Here is a 15,409-nt window from a genome sequence, read left to right as displayed (position 1 = left end):
ACACTCTGTATCGTAACTAATTAGGTAAATTAATTAGGTTCTTAATTATAAAAAAGTTGTGTTCCCGTGCAGTATCCCTTCGTGTAATAATGATGTGGTGTTGGCAAAAATTGCTAAGTAGGGGTTATTGGTTGTTGTATTTTAATGGATTTGAAAATCCGAACTAAATCTAGTGTTATTGGTTCTATGATTTTCAAATCTGTATTAAAATCATGTGTTATTGGTTTAATGATTCATAAATTCTATATCAAATCAAGTGTTATTCAATCGTACGGATTTACTTATATATTTGATTTAATAATGGATTTGAATGGATTTGTTTGGATTTTTTAGTTAAAAATACAAAGACTCAAATCCGAGGGAAAACCTCCGGATTTGGATATTTTAATTAGATTTATAAATACTATATGGATTTCTAAATCAATCAAAATATATAAACCAATAACACCTCCTAAATGTATTACATCTCTATTGCATATATATAACGTGGACAATATATACAATGTATATTTCATTTCTTCTTTTTTTGAAAATTTTACTACGTATATTTTCTAATATAGGAAAGTAAATATGTATCAAAGTAAAAAGAAATATGTTATCAAGTAAAGATGTTAATGGTTTAAGAAAGTTGTTAATTAATACAACTTTATCTTCACGACAAGTAAAATTTCAATTATAGGATGGTAAATATGTATGTAATAAATATTTTTTGATTTGATGTTTATACCCAAACTTAGAAACATAATATAAAACTTCTCCCAACTATTTTCAATATTTTTCTTATTATTATCACACAAAACGTATTATAATGAAAATTTAAAACCAGTTAACAAATTGTTTATTTAATGATTGTAATGAGTTAAATAAAGAAATGAACCTTAATTTTTGATTCTGGATTATTATTATTAGGTTTAATTAATACTATATAGTCCTTTCGAGTAATTAAAGTAAATGTTGATTGGGATTAGGGACTAATTAGGTTTAATTAATATATAAACTCGGCCGCACATTTTAAACGAATAAAGACATTTTCTTTCAAAAACTCTTCGATCGAGAGAGAGAATATCTTTCGTCTTGTGCAATCGAACCATGGGAGGAGGAGGAAGAGTGATGGCGACGGCAGCGAAGGTAGCTGGAATCGGAGTGGCCAAAGGTGGATTCAGAGGAGGACTTGGAGTCCCCGCGGCTGCGAATGATCAGTTTAACGTTCGAAGCACCTCCGCGGCTAAACCCGTTTCCGCTTCGTTGTCATCGGCGATTCATCCTTCCGCCGAAGCAGACGCGATGGTTTTGCAAAGGGCGAGTTGGGAAGACGATTGGGAGTTCGCGGAAGTGGAGACGACGACGATTCCAAGGGTTGTTTTCAGCAAACCTCCTTCTCTTCAGGAAGCTAAAGAAGCCACCGATGATCTCAAAGACGCAATCAATCTGTAAGAAATTTAACCCTAACTACTTCTAATTTTGACTCTGGTTAAGGTTCTGGTTCATAATTGGAGGAATCTTGATTGAATTTTTCTTGGTTTAGCTCGATATGATGCAGTAAACAAATATTTTGTGATGGGTTTGTGTTAATGAAAATTAAAGTGTGGTACTTTGAAACGTTTTAGTTTGATTTTATGTTTCTTACATAAGTCGAAAGTTGTGCTTATGTTTGGTTCTTGTTTTGTTTGTTGATGGATGATCCAACATGTGGTAGGGTGTATACGGAAGGTTCATATGAAGCTGGTTCTGTTTCCAGAATGTTGTCAAGTTTTCATCTTTCTGACAAGAGAGCTGTTGAATCAGCTGTTCCACAAGTTTCCCTTAACGCATTTGCTTTTCTCAGTGAAAGCTCTGCCGCACAGGTATATGAGTATATCTCCATCTCCTCCTCCTCGCTTCACTACTCTTTCACATGTGCTTTATAATGTCTGCCTAAAACCAAAGCTTGAGACTCTAATCGTTTCCCTTTTAAACAGTCTGTTGTTGCTTCCATTGCGTCTGACCCTAAAGTGTGGGATGCTGTAATGGAAAACAATGATCTCATGAAATTTCTCGACACCAACACTACCGGTACGAGAACTAGCAAATCCTTTGGTGTTTTAATGTTTTTTTTTTATAACAAAGCAACTTAACAGAAACCTTTTGTTCCGTTTGCAGCTGCTTCAACTCAGGCTGAAGCTGCTGACAATGACGATAAAGCTGAAGATTCTAGCGAATCTGAAAGTGAGGAAGACAGTGAAGCAAAGCCAATCCAACTCTTGGAGATTCTGGAGGACATGAAGCTAAAAGCTGTTCAGTTGATGGAAAACGTCTCTTCCTACTTTGGTGGTTTGTTCCGGTCAGAATCTTTTACAGAGAACGGAGAAGAGAGGAAGCGGACGTTGCTCAACGACCCTACTTCTCTCTTTGGATTAGCTGTTTGCGTTATCTTCATGGTAGTTATGAAACGTGCTTAAGCTCCAGAGTTTTTTATAACTTGCCGACATAGCAAAACAAAAAAAACTACTGTCATCTCTTTCTGCTACTCCGTTATCGTTTAGACTTTTAATTTCTGTTGTTTCGGAATGTTTTCATATATAGAAGGAAAGGAACCTTTGGTTGTTTCTTAAGTATTCTTATCACTTTTTCGTCTGGAAATTGTTAAAGAGAAATTAGATTATTCTTCATCAGCATCTAATTAGCATATTAGATCATTTGTTTATATATGTATTCCAATACATAATATTTCTACTTATATGGTGTTATATAAGCGACATTGTTTTGGTTATTACTCTTATGAGTGGAGCCTGCTGTGAGCATATCGTTTGGATGCTCGAACATTTGTTAGGGTAAATATGTCATCTCAAAAGCCATAGTCTGCCATGAAAGGGTGAAATGAAGGTGGCTCTTTTTGGAGAATGTTCTCCAGGTTTTAAGTCGGTGAACAGAGTTAGTTGAATCAGCCAATCCACAAGTTTCTCTGACTGAAGAGTATAAGAGGAGCTAAACCAATCTGACCACCTCCATGTATTTGATGACAGGATGTGTTGGGTCTATGTTCTTGTAAGATTTGTGTATGCCTTAAACTTACTGGAAAGAAGATCCACCACTCTGAGATACGAGATAGAACCCTGGTTTTCACACTTATATATTCATCTCTTTTATATTAACTGTAACTTTAGCTTTTTTTTTTCTTATTACATAAAAAATGTCATTCTACAATTTCAATGCAATTTATATTTATTTTTAGCTCAAAATTAATTGTAAAATGTATTGATCTTATAAATAAACTTATTTATCTAAAATGCTATTGGTTAAATAGATAACATTAATGAAAATATAAATGATTTTCAATCAGTTTTTTAATATGTGTGAAAAATGTATAAGCGATACTCTTTGTGAAACAGACAAAACATATGTTAAGAGTGTATATAGTATTCCATCCGTTTCATTTTAATTGTCGTTATAGGTTTATGCACATATATTAAAAAAACATATGATTTTGTATATTTCCAAAACAATAACACACTTACCTATTCACCTAACTATTTTTCAACCAATAGAAAAATAAAATAGAAAATCTTATTAATAAATTTTGCATTAAAACTCTAAAACGACACTTATTTCGAAATGATTTTTTTTTCCAACCTTCGATTTAGTTATTATAGGTCAATATGAATTTGTGATTTGAACTATGGATCCCACGTCACAAATATGTTGGCTAAAGACACCGAAGTTGACAAGAATATAAATCTGAACAGTGTTCCTCCATTTCTTAATATAGAAAATGTAGTTAATATTTATTGTATAATGAAGGTGAGGTAGTATTTATATTTATTTGTGTATATATAGAAAATAGGAACAAAACGTGAGAGAGAGTTGTGATAGAGACTTGGAGAGAGATAATTATTTATTACGTCTTCTCGTGCATACATATGCAAAGAGGGAGGACCACTATTTATAGTGAAAAAGGTTGCAACATTGGAAAGAAAAAGACAAAACTTTCGGACGATGATGATACAAGAGAATTAAATAAATGACAAGTGTAAATGACCAGGGTAGTTATTTTCGAGACATTTGTCCTACAGATGATTAATCATCTTTTGCAACACTCCCCCTTGATTATTCATCTTGTATTACGTAGTGCCTCGTTAAAAACCTAGTCATGGAAAAACCCATTGGGACAAAAACCATGACAAGGGAAAAAAAGTACACTGCCGTAATCTTCCCCTGAGAATAGTAGACGTAGCTTTCTCATCATAGGTCACGCAAATGCCGCATTCCGATACCGTAGACATGTTTTCGGAATGTTGTAGTCGGAAGAGCTTTGGTGAACAAGTCAGCTGGATTATCGCATGACCGTACATACTCAATGTCCACTTCTTTATTTTTCTCGAGCTCCCTTACGTACGAGAAAAATCTTGGACGAATGTGTTTTGTTGTGTCGCTCTTAATGTAGCCTTCCTTGAGTTGAGCAACACAAGCCGAATTATCTTCAAATATTTTCGTTGACTCTTTCTCATTGACTATTCCGCTTGATTCTTGTATGTGGTGACTTATTGATCGAAGCCACACACATTCTCGACATGCTTCTTGAAGCGCAATAGTTTCTGCATGATTCGAAGAAGTCGCAACCAGAGTTTGTTTATGGGACCGCCAAGAGATCGCGGTTCCACCAATTGTAAAAACATAGCCGGTTTACGATCGAGCCTTATGAGGATCTGATAAGTATCCTGCATCTGCAAAACCAACCATACCAAACTCGGGTTTTCTAAAATACATTAACCCTAAATCAATTGTACCTTGGAGGTAACGAAATACATGCTTTATTCCGTCCCAGTGCCTGCGAGTAGGAGCAGAACTATATCTTGCCAGGATGTTAGTAGCAAAGGCAATATCTGGCCTGGTACAGTTTGCAAGATATAACAGCCCACCGATAGCACTCATATAAGGTACTTCTGGACCTAATATCTTCTCGCTATCTTCGCAGGGCCTAAAAGGATCACTCTCAACATTGAGAGATCTACCAATCATTGGAGTACTCAAAGGAGTCGCTTTGTCCATACGAAAGCGTTTCAATATCCTTTTCGTATAGTTTGATTGATGCACAAATATCCCTTCTCGGAGATGCTCTATCTGGAGCCCAAGACAAAACTGTCTTGCCGAGATCTTTCATTTCGAACTCCTCTTTCATATGAGTTCGAGCATCATCAACCTCCTTTTGAGTTCCAATTATGTTCAGGTCATCTACATATACATCAATGATCACAAAGCCAGATGACGATTTCTTTATAAAAACGCATGGACATATCGCATTATTCACATATCCTTTACTCAAAAGATATTCACTTAAGCGATTGTACCACATGCGTCCGGATTGCTTTAATCCGTAAAGTGATCGCTGTAACTTGACCGAACAAATCTCCCTGGATTTTTCTTTCAATGCCCCTGGCATTTTCAATCCCTCAGGGAGTTTCATATATATATCGTTATCCAAGGATCCATACAAATATGCAGTCACAACGTCCATGAGATGCATCTCAAGATTTTTAGACGCCGTTAGGCTCATCAAAAATCTAAACGTAATTGCATCAATTACCGGAGAATACGTTTCCTCAAAATCAATTCCCGGTCTCTGAGAAAAACCTTGGGCAACTAATCGGGCTTTATATCGTGTTACTTCATTTTTCTCATTTAATTTTCTCACGAATACCCACTTATACCCAACAAGATTTACGTTCTCAGGCGTTATGACTATAGGTCCAAAGACATTTCTTTTATTTAGGGAGAGTAATTCAATTTGAATGGTCTTCTTCCACTCCTCCCAATCATGTCTTTTCTGACATTCCAAAATGGACCTTGGATCGGGATCATCATTTTCATGATCGATCTCTTTCGACACAGAAAAGGAGAACATTCCATCAACATCTTTTATCTTATTTCTGATTCATAACTTTTCTTCTCGGGCGTAGTTGATGGAAATCTCATACTTTTCTGTTCCCTTCTCGTCATCTGGATCATCTTTATCTATGCCTTTTTCAGACATTTTTCAGTATCAGGTTCTTCTGGAACCTTTCCATTTATGTTTTCTTTCAGACATCTTTCAATATCAGGTTTTTCTAGAACCTTACTTTATTCATCCAATTTTTTTTTCTTTCGGGGATTCTTATCTTTAGAACCCGCTGGCCTCCCCCTCTTTAACTGAACCCTAGGTTCATTCATTTTATTTCCATCATTTTGTTCTTTAGGAACATCAACTCTTGATGGAACATTTTCAGCGTGTATACATGACTTCGTCACCCTTCTCGTATCTGTGAACGCATCTGGTAACTGGTTTGCCAAATTATGCAAATGCACAATTTTCTGAACTTCCAGCTCTCTTTGATTCGTAGGGGGATCAAGGTGTAACAACGACGGTGTACACCAAGTAATCTCTTTCGGAATTCTATTAATTCCTCCCCCTAATGCTGGAAATTCATCCTCATTAAAATGGCAATCGGCAAATCGTGCCGTAAAGATATCACCAGTTACTGGTTCCAGATATCTTATTTATACTTGGTGACGTATAACCCACGTATATTCTCAATCTCCTTTGTGGGCCCATTTTTGTTCTTTGTGCCGGTGCTATCGGAACATAGACCGCACACCCAAAGACACGAAGATGGGATACATCTGGCTCTTGCCCAGATGCCAATTGTAATGGAGAGTACTTATGATATGCACTCGGTCTTAACCGAACCAGTGCAGCTGCATGTAATATAGCATGACCCCATACAGAAATTGGGAGCTTCGTTCTCAAGACTAACGGTCTTGCAATCAACTGCAACCGTTTTATCAATGACTCGGCCGTGCCATTTTGTGTATGCACATGGGGAACTGGATGCTCCACATCAATCCCCATTGATATACAATAATCATCAAAGGCTTGCGATGTAAATTCACCAGCATTATCGAGCCTTACTTTCTTAATGGCATACTCTAAGAACGGTGTTCTCAGCTTTATTATCTGAGCAATGAACTTTGCGAAAGCCGTATTTCATGTCGTCAAAAGAGACACACTTGACCATCTACTAGATGCGTCAATCAATACCATGAAATACTTAAACGGCCCGCATGGTGGGTGGATCGGCCCCACATATATCACCATGTATCTTTTCTAAAAACATTGTTGATTCATTGCCTACTTTTGCTGGTGATGGCCGAGTTATAAGTTTCCCTTGAGAACATGCATTGCATGTAAATTCGCCCGTTTGCAAAAAAATTCCATTTTTCAACGGATGACCATTCGAATTTTGCACTATCTTTCTCATCATGACTGAACCAGGATGTCCTAGCCTCTCATGCCAAATTTTAAATGTATCAGTAAACTTCATGTTTACCACGGCATAGGACTCAGTCATGGTTATTTTCGTACAATATAGTCCAGAGGATAACATTCTTAATTCTTCCAATATATGTTTCCTCTCGGACTTAATGCAAATAAATTCAATGCCATATTTACTCATAGTCTCAATATGATATCCATTTCTTCGGATATCCTTAAAGCTTAACAAGTTTCTATGAGACTTGGGGGAATACAATGCATCACTTATTTCAAATATTGTTCTCTTGGCATCGAAAATTTCGCTCTTCCAGAGCCCATAATAATCTTTGCATTACCAGATATTGTACTTACGCTTCCAGCGTAATATTTTATTTTGAGATTGGAGAAATATTTCTTATCTTTAATTATTGTGTGCGTTGACGCACTATCTGCCAAACACAAATCTCCATCCATAGTCTCAAAGTTTGGCATTTTCTGAATATAAAACATATATTATTAAACATTAAACATGAAACATAACATATATCTTACAACAAAATATATAGATACTATAATACAGTCTACTTATATCACATCGATTTATATCACTCATCAATACTCTCTGGCTCAACCAGAAAGTCTGATACGTCGAGATGAGTGTCATCATTTAACCCATGAAAGGATGGCCCAGGTTCATCAAAGATGAAGTTTGTTTCACCTCTTCCTTTCTCTTTTCCCTTTTGGGATTCTCTATACAGATCGGCTAAATGTTTTGGCGTACGACAGTTACGTACCCAATGACCTTTCATGCCGCATCTGTAGCAAACCTTTTCCGTTTGCCTTTTATCATCCTAGCCCTTTTCATTCCTTTCATTTTCGTGGAAGTCTTTATTATTTCTTTCATCATAGGGACGGAATCTTCTTCCTCGTCCTCTTCCACGACCATGATAACGGTTTTCACCACGTCCACGACCTCGTCCTCTTCTATTATCATAACTGGATGATGCAACATTCACTTCAGAGAATGGAGCAGATCCAGTGGGACGAGCTTGATGGTTTAAAGTCACGAGTTGATTATTCTGCTCCGCTACAAGGAGGACTTGCATCAACTCCGAGTAACGGGTATATCCATTCACCTGGTACTGTTGCTGCATGATTACATTTTCAGAATGGAACGTGGAGAGAGTTTTCTCGATCATATCATAATCAGTTATTTTCTCTCCACATAACATCATCCTCGAAGTAATTCCGAACATCGCGGAATTAAACTCACTAACACTTTTGTAATCCTGGAACCGGAGATAGATCCACTCGTGTTTAGCTTTCGGTAAGATCACATATTTCTGGTGATCGAACCTCTCTTTTAAAGATTTCCAGAGGTCACAAGGATCCTCTTTCGTAATATATACATCCTTTAAACCATCATGGATGTGGTGTCGTGAAAATATCATGGCTTTAACCTTTTTCTCATCCGACACCGTTTTCGAACTATCGATGGTTTCCAAAAGCCAGTTTCCTCTCAGGTGCATCTTTGCACCCACTGTCCAAGTCATATAATTATTTCCCGTAATATCCAGGGCATTAATTTCGAGCTTTTTCAAATTCGACATTATAACTGTATTCTTAGTAAAATATATAAATAAAGTAAAGACGAAAATTTAAATGCATAATTTAAATGCAGAAATAAAAGGCTTAAAATAAAGGCAAAAATTAAACTGCATAAACTTAAATTGCAGAAATTTAAATAACATAAATAAAATCGGGAGGCTTAGCCTACCACATGATCCGAGCAGTCAAAGACTACCATATTGATCATTTTTTCAAAGTCCGAGGTGACATGGTATACTATTTTGACTTTTACTTATTTAAAGGTCCGAGGAGACTTAGTCTACTATTTTGACTTTTTCTTTTACGGAAGCAAAGCCTACCACGTGTTTCTCTGATCGTGAAGGCATAGCCAACCATAACGATCATAGCCTACCATAACGATCAGTCGGGAAAGGCAGCGCCTATCATCCCAAAAAATAAACGGAGAAGGTCTAGCCTCTCACTCCGGAACAATAATAAAATTTAAATAAATTAAATATATTGAAATACATAAATTTAAACATTACCTCGGCTGGTTTAAGAACTCTTGGATTGATAAGCCTCAGTTGGTCAAAGCCTCGTGCTGATAACGTGTTGTATAATAAAGGTGAGGTAGTATTTATATTTATTTGTATATATATAGAAAATAGGAACAAAACGTGAAAGAGAGTTGTGATAGAGACTTGGAAAGAGATAATTATTTATTATGTCTTCTCATGCATACATATGCAAAGAGAGAGGACCACTATTTATAGTGGAAAAGTCGGAACATTGGAAAGAAAAAGACAAAACTTTCAGATGACGATGATACAAGAGAATTTAATAAATGACAAGTATAAATGACATGGATAGTCATTCTAGAGACATTTGTCCTACAGATGATTAATCATCTTTTGCAACAATATTCATTTTCTGGTCACGGAAAGTTAGTATATCTTATTTCCGTTTTTCTCTCGCACAACAAAATAAAATAAATATTTAAAATATAACTCAAAACGTGGTCAGCAAGACATCTTCTCTGTATTAATAACGGAAGAAGAGACTACGGATTCTTTGACCTAAAAAAAAAAAAAGAAGAGACTACGGATTCTTAATTAAATATCAAAGGCTTTCTTTCTTTTTTCGTAAAGACTATTAATGTCTCTGCTTCTCAGACGGTTATGGAAGCTCTGCCATGGGAAACCTGCAGGGGCGGTGGTGAAAAGATCATCACTTCTTATTAGCTCTAATAGCTACTCATCTTCTTCCTTGCTTCAGACCCCTCCTTGTTTCGTCCTCACAGTTGCTCCTTGTGGAGATGATCTCGGAAAACTTGTGATTGTTAAAGCTAATGAGTTTTGCATCACTGACTTGGAAAAGAAGGTACCTCTGGATCTGGTGGATACAGATGAAATGCTAACGGTCGGGGCATCTAATGGCTGGGTAGCTACTTTGAAGGACGACGGCATAGTGCGTCTCCAAGATGATCTAAACCCTTTTGCATCTGATACAAAACCCTAAACGCATTCCCCTGCCTCCTCTTGTCACTCTTCCTCGCTGCCAAACCCAAATGGTCACCAACATGGCGATGTCCTCCTCTTCTCCCGAGGACGAGGACTGTGTTGTCTCTCTCAAGTTCTTTGGACCTCAGCTGAGCTTTTGCAGACCAGGAGGTAAACCCACATGGACCAACATCAGAATCGCAAACCCCTGCTTCTACTCATCCCCTGTCGTGTTTTCCAAGAAACACGACATGTTTCGCATTCTCGCGTCAGGTGGATACCTTATTGGATCGTGGGATGCCCGCACAGAAAAGAAGAGCAAACCCAAGTTTCAGAGGTTGCGGTTTCGAAACGTTCCCAAGCTGAGCAAGACCAAACGTGAGCTTTTGAGTTCGTGTTGCACGAGCGAGCACTTGGTGGAGTCAGGAACCACCGGTGAAACTTTCTTGGTTAAGCTGTACAGGAGGCCTAGGGCTAGCGGTTCAGAGAAAATGCAAACCAAAGCTTTGATGGTGTTCAAGATTGACGATGAAGGTAACGCAGTTTACACTCAAGACATTGGAGATCTCTGCATTTTCCTCTCAAAGTCTGCACCTTTCTGTGTCTCTGCTAGCTCCTTCCCTGGCATGCCCTCTAACCGGGTCGCCTTCTTGGATTTTGACGAGAACGTTCCAATATCATTGGTGGCAATTGTCCTTACGTAGCCCCTTACCATATTCCACCTCAAAATATAGTCTAATACTACTTTAAGGTTGAGTAATCATGATCAGTAATCATGTTACCTCAAAATATATTGCTGTTTTTTGTTATCACATTTCATGCTGCATGTGTTCCTTCACTATAAACTAGTTAATGTTGGTGTTGACTCTTTTGACTTGTTAAGAATTTTATTCAACTTCTTATCCTCGGTCTTTTTTTTTCATATGCTAGTTCATGAGACTTGCATGATGTAAGATCATTGAAATTGTTTAGTGTGATTGCTATTCCAACAAGCTCCAATATTTGTGTAATGTGAGGATTGGAAGAAACAATGAAAAGTGAACACAAAAAATGAATGGAAGAGAAAGAGATATATAGAGAGAATAAATAAAGAATTGAGTTTTCTTCACCAACTGTTATATTATGTTGATTTTTTGCAAAATGAGATCATCAATTTGTAGCCTGCATATAACGATTACTTAAGGACTAAAACGTTTATACTCCAAAAGTGCATGACCACTTACCTAATTTCAGAGACATGATAACCATTTACCTAAATATGATTATTGTTATGTAAACTAGGGGTGGTCAATCCGGATATCGGTTCGGTTTCGGTTCGGTTTTTTCGGTTTTTCGGTATTTCGGTTAGTAAAATATAACTACCATTCTAAATCCATATTTACTTCGGTTCGGTTCGGTTTATATACCGTCGGTTTTCGGTTTATTCGGTTTTATACCAAAAAATAAAATTCTTTATTTTGGGATCATATTATATGAATTTTAGAGTCTTGTTGTCAACACATTCATTTATTAAAAAATATTATAAGTTTAAATAAAAGAACAAAAATAAAAAATGTTTCTATCATCTAATAAAATAATCAAATCTATAATTAAAATCAAAGCTCAAAATTTTGATAATAAAAATAAAAAAAAACAAAAAATAAAACAGAAGCACGAAGCACAAAAAATAAGTTATTATATTCTTTCATATTTAGCGTTCATTAAAGTCATGTTTCTTCTATTAAACACGAAACTCTATTCGTTTATAGATAAAAAAAAATTGTGAAGAATTTCCACTAATTGTTATCATCAAATTTGTAATCTTTATTTCAATTTAGTCAATGCTAAATTAAAGCAAAAAGATCAAAAGAAGACTAAGAAAATAAGAACCATGTTTGCGATGAATTGTTATTTAATTATAGTTTAAGTGTTTTACAAATCAGGACTATTTTATTACTGTAAAAAATATGGTAATAGTTATTAGCAAAAAAAATTAACTTATGATTTTCATACGTTGTTATAAAATATATACATATTTACATGTTTCTATTTTTTGATCGGTTTTATTCGGTTTATTCGGTTTTATCGGTTATATACCGAACCATATCCAAATCCTACGGTTTTTTAAAAATAATATACATTCGGTTTGTATGATATATACCAAATCCAAACCATATTATCTATTTCGGTTCGGTTCGGTTTGGTACGGTTCGGTTTTGCCATATTGAACAGCCCTAATGTAAACTCACCCAATGAACTAAAAAATTAATTTAAATTGGTTTTATTTGATTGGCTTAATAATATTTATATTTATATTTATATAAGACTTGTTGCTAACGACTCTATTCTTCATTGATATACAGAGAATAGAAACTGTGTTTACTAAATTATTTTTAATATATATTTAACAATTCCATTTATCTCTTGGATATAGACGCTTTACTATGTAGTTGCTCAAAAAAAAAAAAGACCTTTAGTATGTATCATTGTTGTACATTTGACATGTTGTCCACAATGAGATGGAGTACTGGAAACATATAAGATCAGCTTAATATAGTCACTGTTTTACTCCAAAGAGAACACACATAACAATCCCAGAGAGAACATTACAAAGCTAGTTGTCAACTGGTGGAAAATAATAAGGGGAATAAAATGTACCACTTGCAGCAGCGATGGAGATGTCACCTACATCATAACCTACGATTTCATCAACATCGAGGATGTGAATGTAGTTACGACGCAAACCAGGAAAGGAAGTAGAAGGGACACAGAAAGGTTCAGACTTTGAGAGGAACATGGTGACATCTCCCATGTCTTGAGTGTAGACCGGGGTTCCTTCATTGTCTAGCTTGTACACTATCAAAAACTCTCTTCTCATTCTAGCGACACCTTCTTTAACAATTCTCTTCTTCTTGTACTGCTCAACCAAGAAAGTCTCACCAGTTGGTGACTCCACCAAGTGCTCGCTCTTGCAGAACGAATCCAAAAAATCCCGTTCAGCCGCGCGCTCTGAAGCATATCGTTTCCTTCCTCCTCCTCGTCTAACCTGAACAACTTTAGAGCTTTCCTTCTCATTGTGGCTACGCCACTTTTGGTCATCTCGATTGTCTTCTTGCACCATCTGACCACAAAGTGCTCCCTCTTGCTGAACAAACCACATGAAGCGATGAGGTGGTCTTCACATCCAAGAATACGAAACACCTTGTCTTTCTTGGAAAACATGACACGGGAGGAGTGGAAGCAAGGGTTCTCGAGCTTGACGCTGGTCCACTCTGGTTTACTCTCAGCTGGCCTGCAAAAGCTGAGCTGAGGTCCCAAGAACTTGACAGCCACGACACAGTCCTCGTCATCCTCTGGAGAAGATGAGGACATTGACACGTTGGTGGTGATTTTGGTTTGGCAGTGTGGCAGAGTCACAAGAGGAGGCAGCGGGATGCGTTTCGGATTTGTATCCGAAGCATACGGGTTTAGATCATCTTGGAGACGAAGGATGCCGTCGTCCTTTAGAGTAGCTATCCACCCATGAGATGCCCCGATCGTTTTGCGTTTTATCATCATTATGAATGTGAGGATACACCAAGTTCATAGGTACCCTCTTGTCCAGATCAGTCAAGCCACGTTGATTAGCATAGCAAACTGTGAGTCTTGCAGCGATGACAAAACCAGGAGGGCTTTGCCGCAAGGAAGTTGAGAAGCCGTTAAAGAGAAGTAGAGAAACAGAGGAGGATCTTCTCACCCCAATGCGGAGCCGGCTGAGAAACAGAGACATGAGAATTCTTTAAGCAAAAAGCTGAGAGAGATTAAGAGAATTGATGATGTTCAATCTTCTCCACCTAAAATCTTTACTATTTATTTTTATTTATTACTCTTTGCTTCATGAATAGGGTTTAAAATAATATGAACCTTAAGCCTGTCAGATAATCTAAAGAAAAAAAGTTTAGACCATGGAGAAGTTTCAAACCCGTGTGAACAAAAGGATAATAATTGGTTAAATCTATATACTATTATTTTGGAAATGATTTTTTTTTAGCTTTCGAGTTTCCACTTTAACAATTAGAGCGGTTAACATCGCTTATACCTTTAATGAATAAATTATATAAATTTGTCAAAATAACAACGAATTTAAAATCTCTTGATTAGATAAATGATTAAAATTAATTATAATAAAAATTATCAAAAATCTAAAATTGTTATGAACTTAAGGTTTAGGAATCCGTAAGTTGTGTGTATTATTACTCAATCAGAAGGTGCCCTTATATATGGGAGTTACGAAAAGATAAAAGAAAATAAATAAATATGGAAAGTGTACAAATACAAGGAAAAGAAAATAAGGTTTTCTTTTCTCTAAAGCCTAAGCTGCCTCTCTCTCCTCTTCATGCGGCCGCCTCTCTCTCTCTCTAGGGTTGGGTCGTCTCTCTCTCTCTTGGTATTGGGCCGGTTATAGACCGGGCCGGTTATAGACATCCATCATATGATTTATAACACTCCCCCTTGGATGTCATAACCATACAGAGTTCGTAATACGCTTTGGATGTTGCCTCATTAAAACCTTACCAGGAAAACCCAGTGGGACAAAACCATGGCTAAGGAAAAAGAGTACAACACGCATTACTCCCCCTATTCTGAACATCACTGAAAATCTTTCAGTCTACGTATCCCAATCTCCGTATATGTCCTTCAAGTTGGTGCATCACAACCTGATGGTTGAGCTTCATGGATACCAATGACTAATGGTCTCAATATCAAGGCAAGGCGCCAATAGTACTTAAGGTTAGGGACGTGTATGTCTTTAGTGCCTTATAGTCGAACATGAGCTAAACATATAGGAGATTCTGGGCAAGAACACATGTCCGGCCTAGTATGGATTGTCTATTACATCAAGGCGCCAATGGTACTTGGGTAATGGACTTTACCGGACCAAAGACATATTTCTTGTCCTTCTTGGGACCAAAGGATCTGTGTCCAAGTCAGGGATATTCACGACCATGTCCTTCTTGTGAACCAAACAGATCAGTGTCTAAAACAAGTGATCTCACGTCCATGTACTAGATAATGGGTGAGACTGGTCCACATTAAATCCCTTAAGTACCATTTTCTG

General features: G+C 36.8%; 4 protein-coding genes and 1 pseudogene across 4 annotated transcripts; 2 read left to right on the top strand and 3 right to left on the bottom strand.

Annotated features, from left to right (window-relative positions):
- Nucleotides 1-1,014: 1,014 nt before the first annotated feature.
- Nucleotides 1,015-2,586, top strand: LOC106420925. Its single transcript, XM_013861768.3, has 4 exons — nt 1,015-1,430; nt 1,697-1,844; nt 1,959-2,052; nt 2,140-2,586. The coding sequence occupies exons 1-4, from the start codon at nt 1,090-1,092 to the stop codon at nt 2,436-2,438; spliced, it is 882 nt and encodes a 293-aa protein (XP_013717222.2). The 5' UTR covers nt 1,015-1,089; the 3' UTR covers nt 2,439-2,586.
- A 1,632-nt stretch (nt 2,587-4,218) lies between these two features.
- Nucleotides 4,219-4,995, bottom strand: LOC125582157 (secreted RxLR effector protein 161-like). The gene is made up of 2 exons (XM_048748711.1): nt 4,764-4,995; nt 4,219-4,571 (listed from the first exon to the last, which is right to left on the bottom strand). Exons 1-2 carry the CDS (start codon nt 4,993-4,995, stop codon nt 4,219-4,221), a joined length of 585 nt encoding a protein of 194 aa, XP_048604668.1.
- A 2,874-nt stretch (nt 4,996-7,869) lies between these two features.
- On the bottom strand, nt 7,870-8,793 carry LOC106420909. The gene is made up of 2 exons (XM_048748710.1): nt 8,208-8,793; nt 7,870-8,027 (listed from the first exon to the last, which is right to left on the bottom strand). Exons 1-2 carry the CDS (start codon nt 8,791-8,793, stop codon nt 7,870-7,872), a joined length of 744 nt encoding a protein of 247 aa, XP_048604667.1.
- A 1,020-nt stretch (nt 8,794-9,813) lies between these two features.
- On the top strand, nt 9,814-11,618 carry LOC106420908 (annotated as a pseudogene).
- Nucleotides 11,619-12,925: 1,307 nt separating this feature from the next.
- On the bottom strand, nt 12,926-13,866 carry LOC106420907. The gene is made up of 2 exons (XM_022714031.1): nt 13,513-13,866; nt 12,926-13,456 (listed from the first exon to the last, which is right to left on the bottom strand). Exons 1-2 carry the CDS (start codon nt 13,864-13,866, stop codon nt 12,926-12,928), a joined length of 885 nt encoding a protein of 294 aa, XP_022569752.1.
- Nucleotides 13,867-15,409: the final 1,543 nt, after the last annotated feature.

The sequence above is a fragment of the Brassica napus genome, chromosome C2 (assembly GCF_020379485.1).
Source record: "Brassica napus cultivar Da-Ae chromosome C2, Da-Ae, whole genome shotgun sequence".
Classification (NCBI taxonomy): Eukaryota; Viridiplantae; Streptophyta; class Magnoliopsida; order Brassicales; family Brassicaceae; genus Brassica; species Brassica napus.
This window is presented reverse-complemented; position numbering and strand designations above follow the sequence as displayed.

Coding starts and splice junctions, on each gene's coding strand:
- LOC125582157 (XM_048748711.1), bottom strand. CDS start 4,995: ATGATTGGTAGATCTCTCAATGTTGAGAGTGATCCTTTTAGGCCCTGC. Junction 4,572..4,763: donor TGTATTTCGTTACCTCCAAG/GTACAATTGATT, acceptor CGAATCATGCAG/AAACTATTGCGCTTCAAGAA.
- LOC106420907 (XM_022714031.1), bottom strand. CDS start 13,866: ATGATAAAACGCAAAACGATCGGGGCATCTCATGGGTGGATAGCTACT. Junction 13,457..13,512: donor TGTTTTCCAAGAAAGACAAG/GTGTTTCGTATT, acceptor TGGTTTGTTCAG/CAAGAGGGAGCACTTTGTGG.
- LOC106420925 (XM_013861768.3), top strand. CDS start 1,090: ATGGGAGGAGGAGGAAGAGTGATGGCGACGGCAGCGAAGGTAGCTGGA. Junction 1,431..1,696: donor CTCAAAGACGCAATCAATCT/GTAAGAAATTTA, acceptor AACATGTGGTAG/GGTGTATACGGAAGGTTCAT. Junction 1,845..1,958: donor GTGAAAGCTCTGCCGCACAG/GTATATGAGTAT, acceptor CCTTTTAAACAG/TCTGTTGTTGCTTCCATTGC.
- LOC106420909 (XM_048748710.1), bottom strand. CDS start 8,793: ATGCACCTGAGAGGAAACTGGCTTTTGGAAACCATCGATAGTTCGAAA. Junction 8,028..8,207: donor TGGTGAAAACCGTTATCATG/GTCGTGGAAGAG, acceptor CAAAACATTTAG/CCGATCTGTATAGAGAATCC.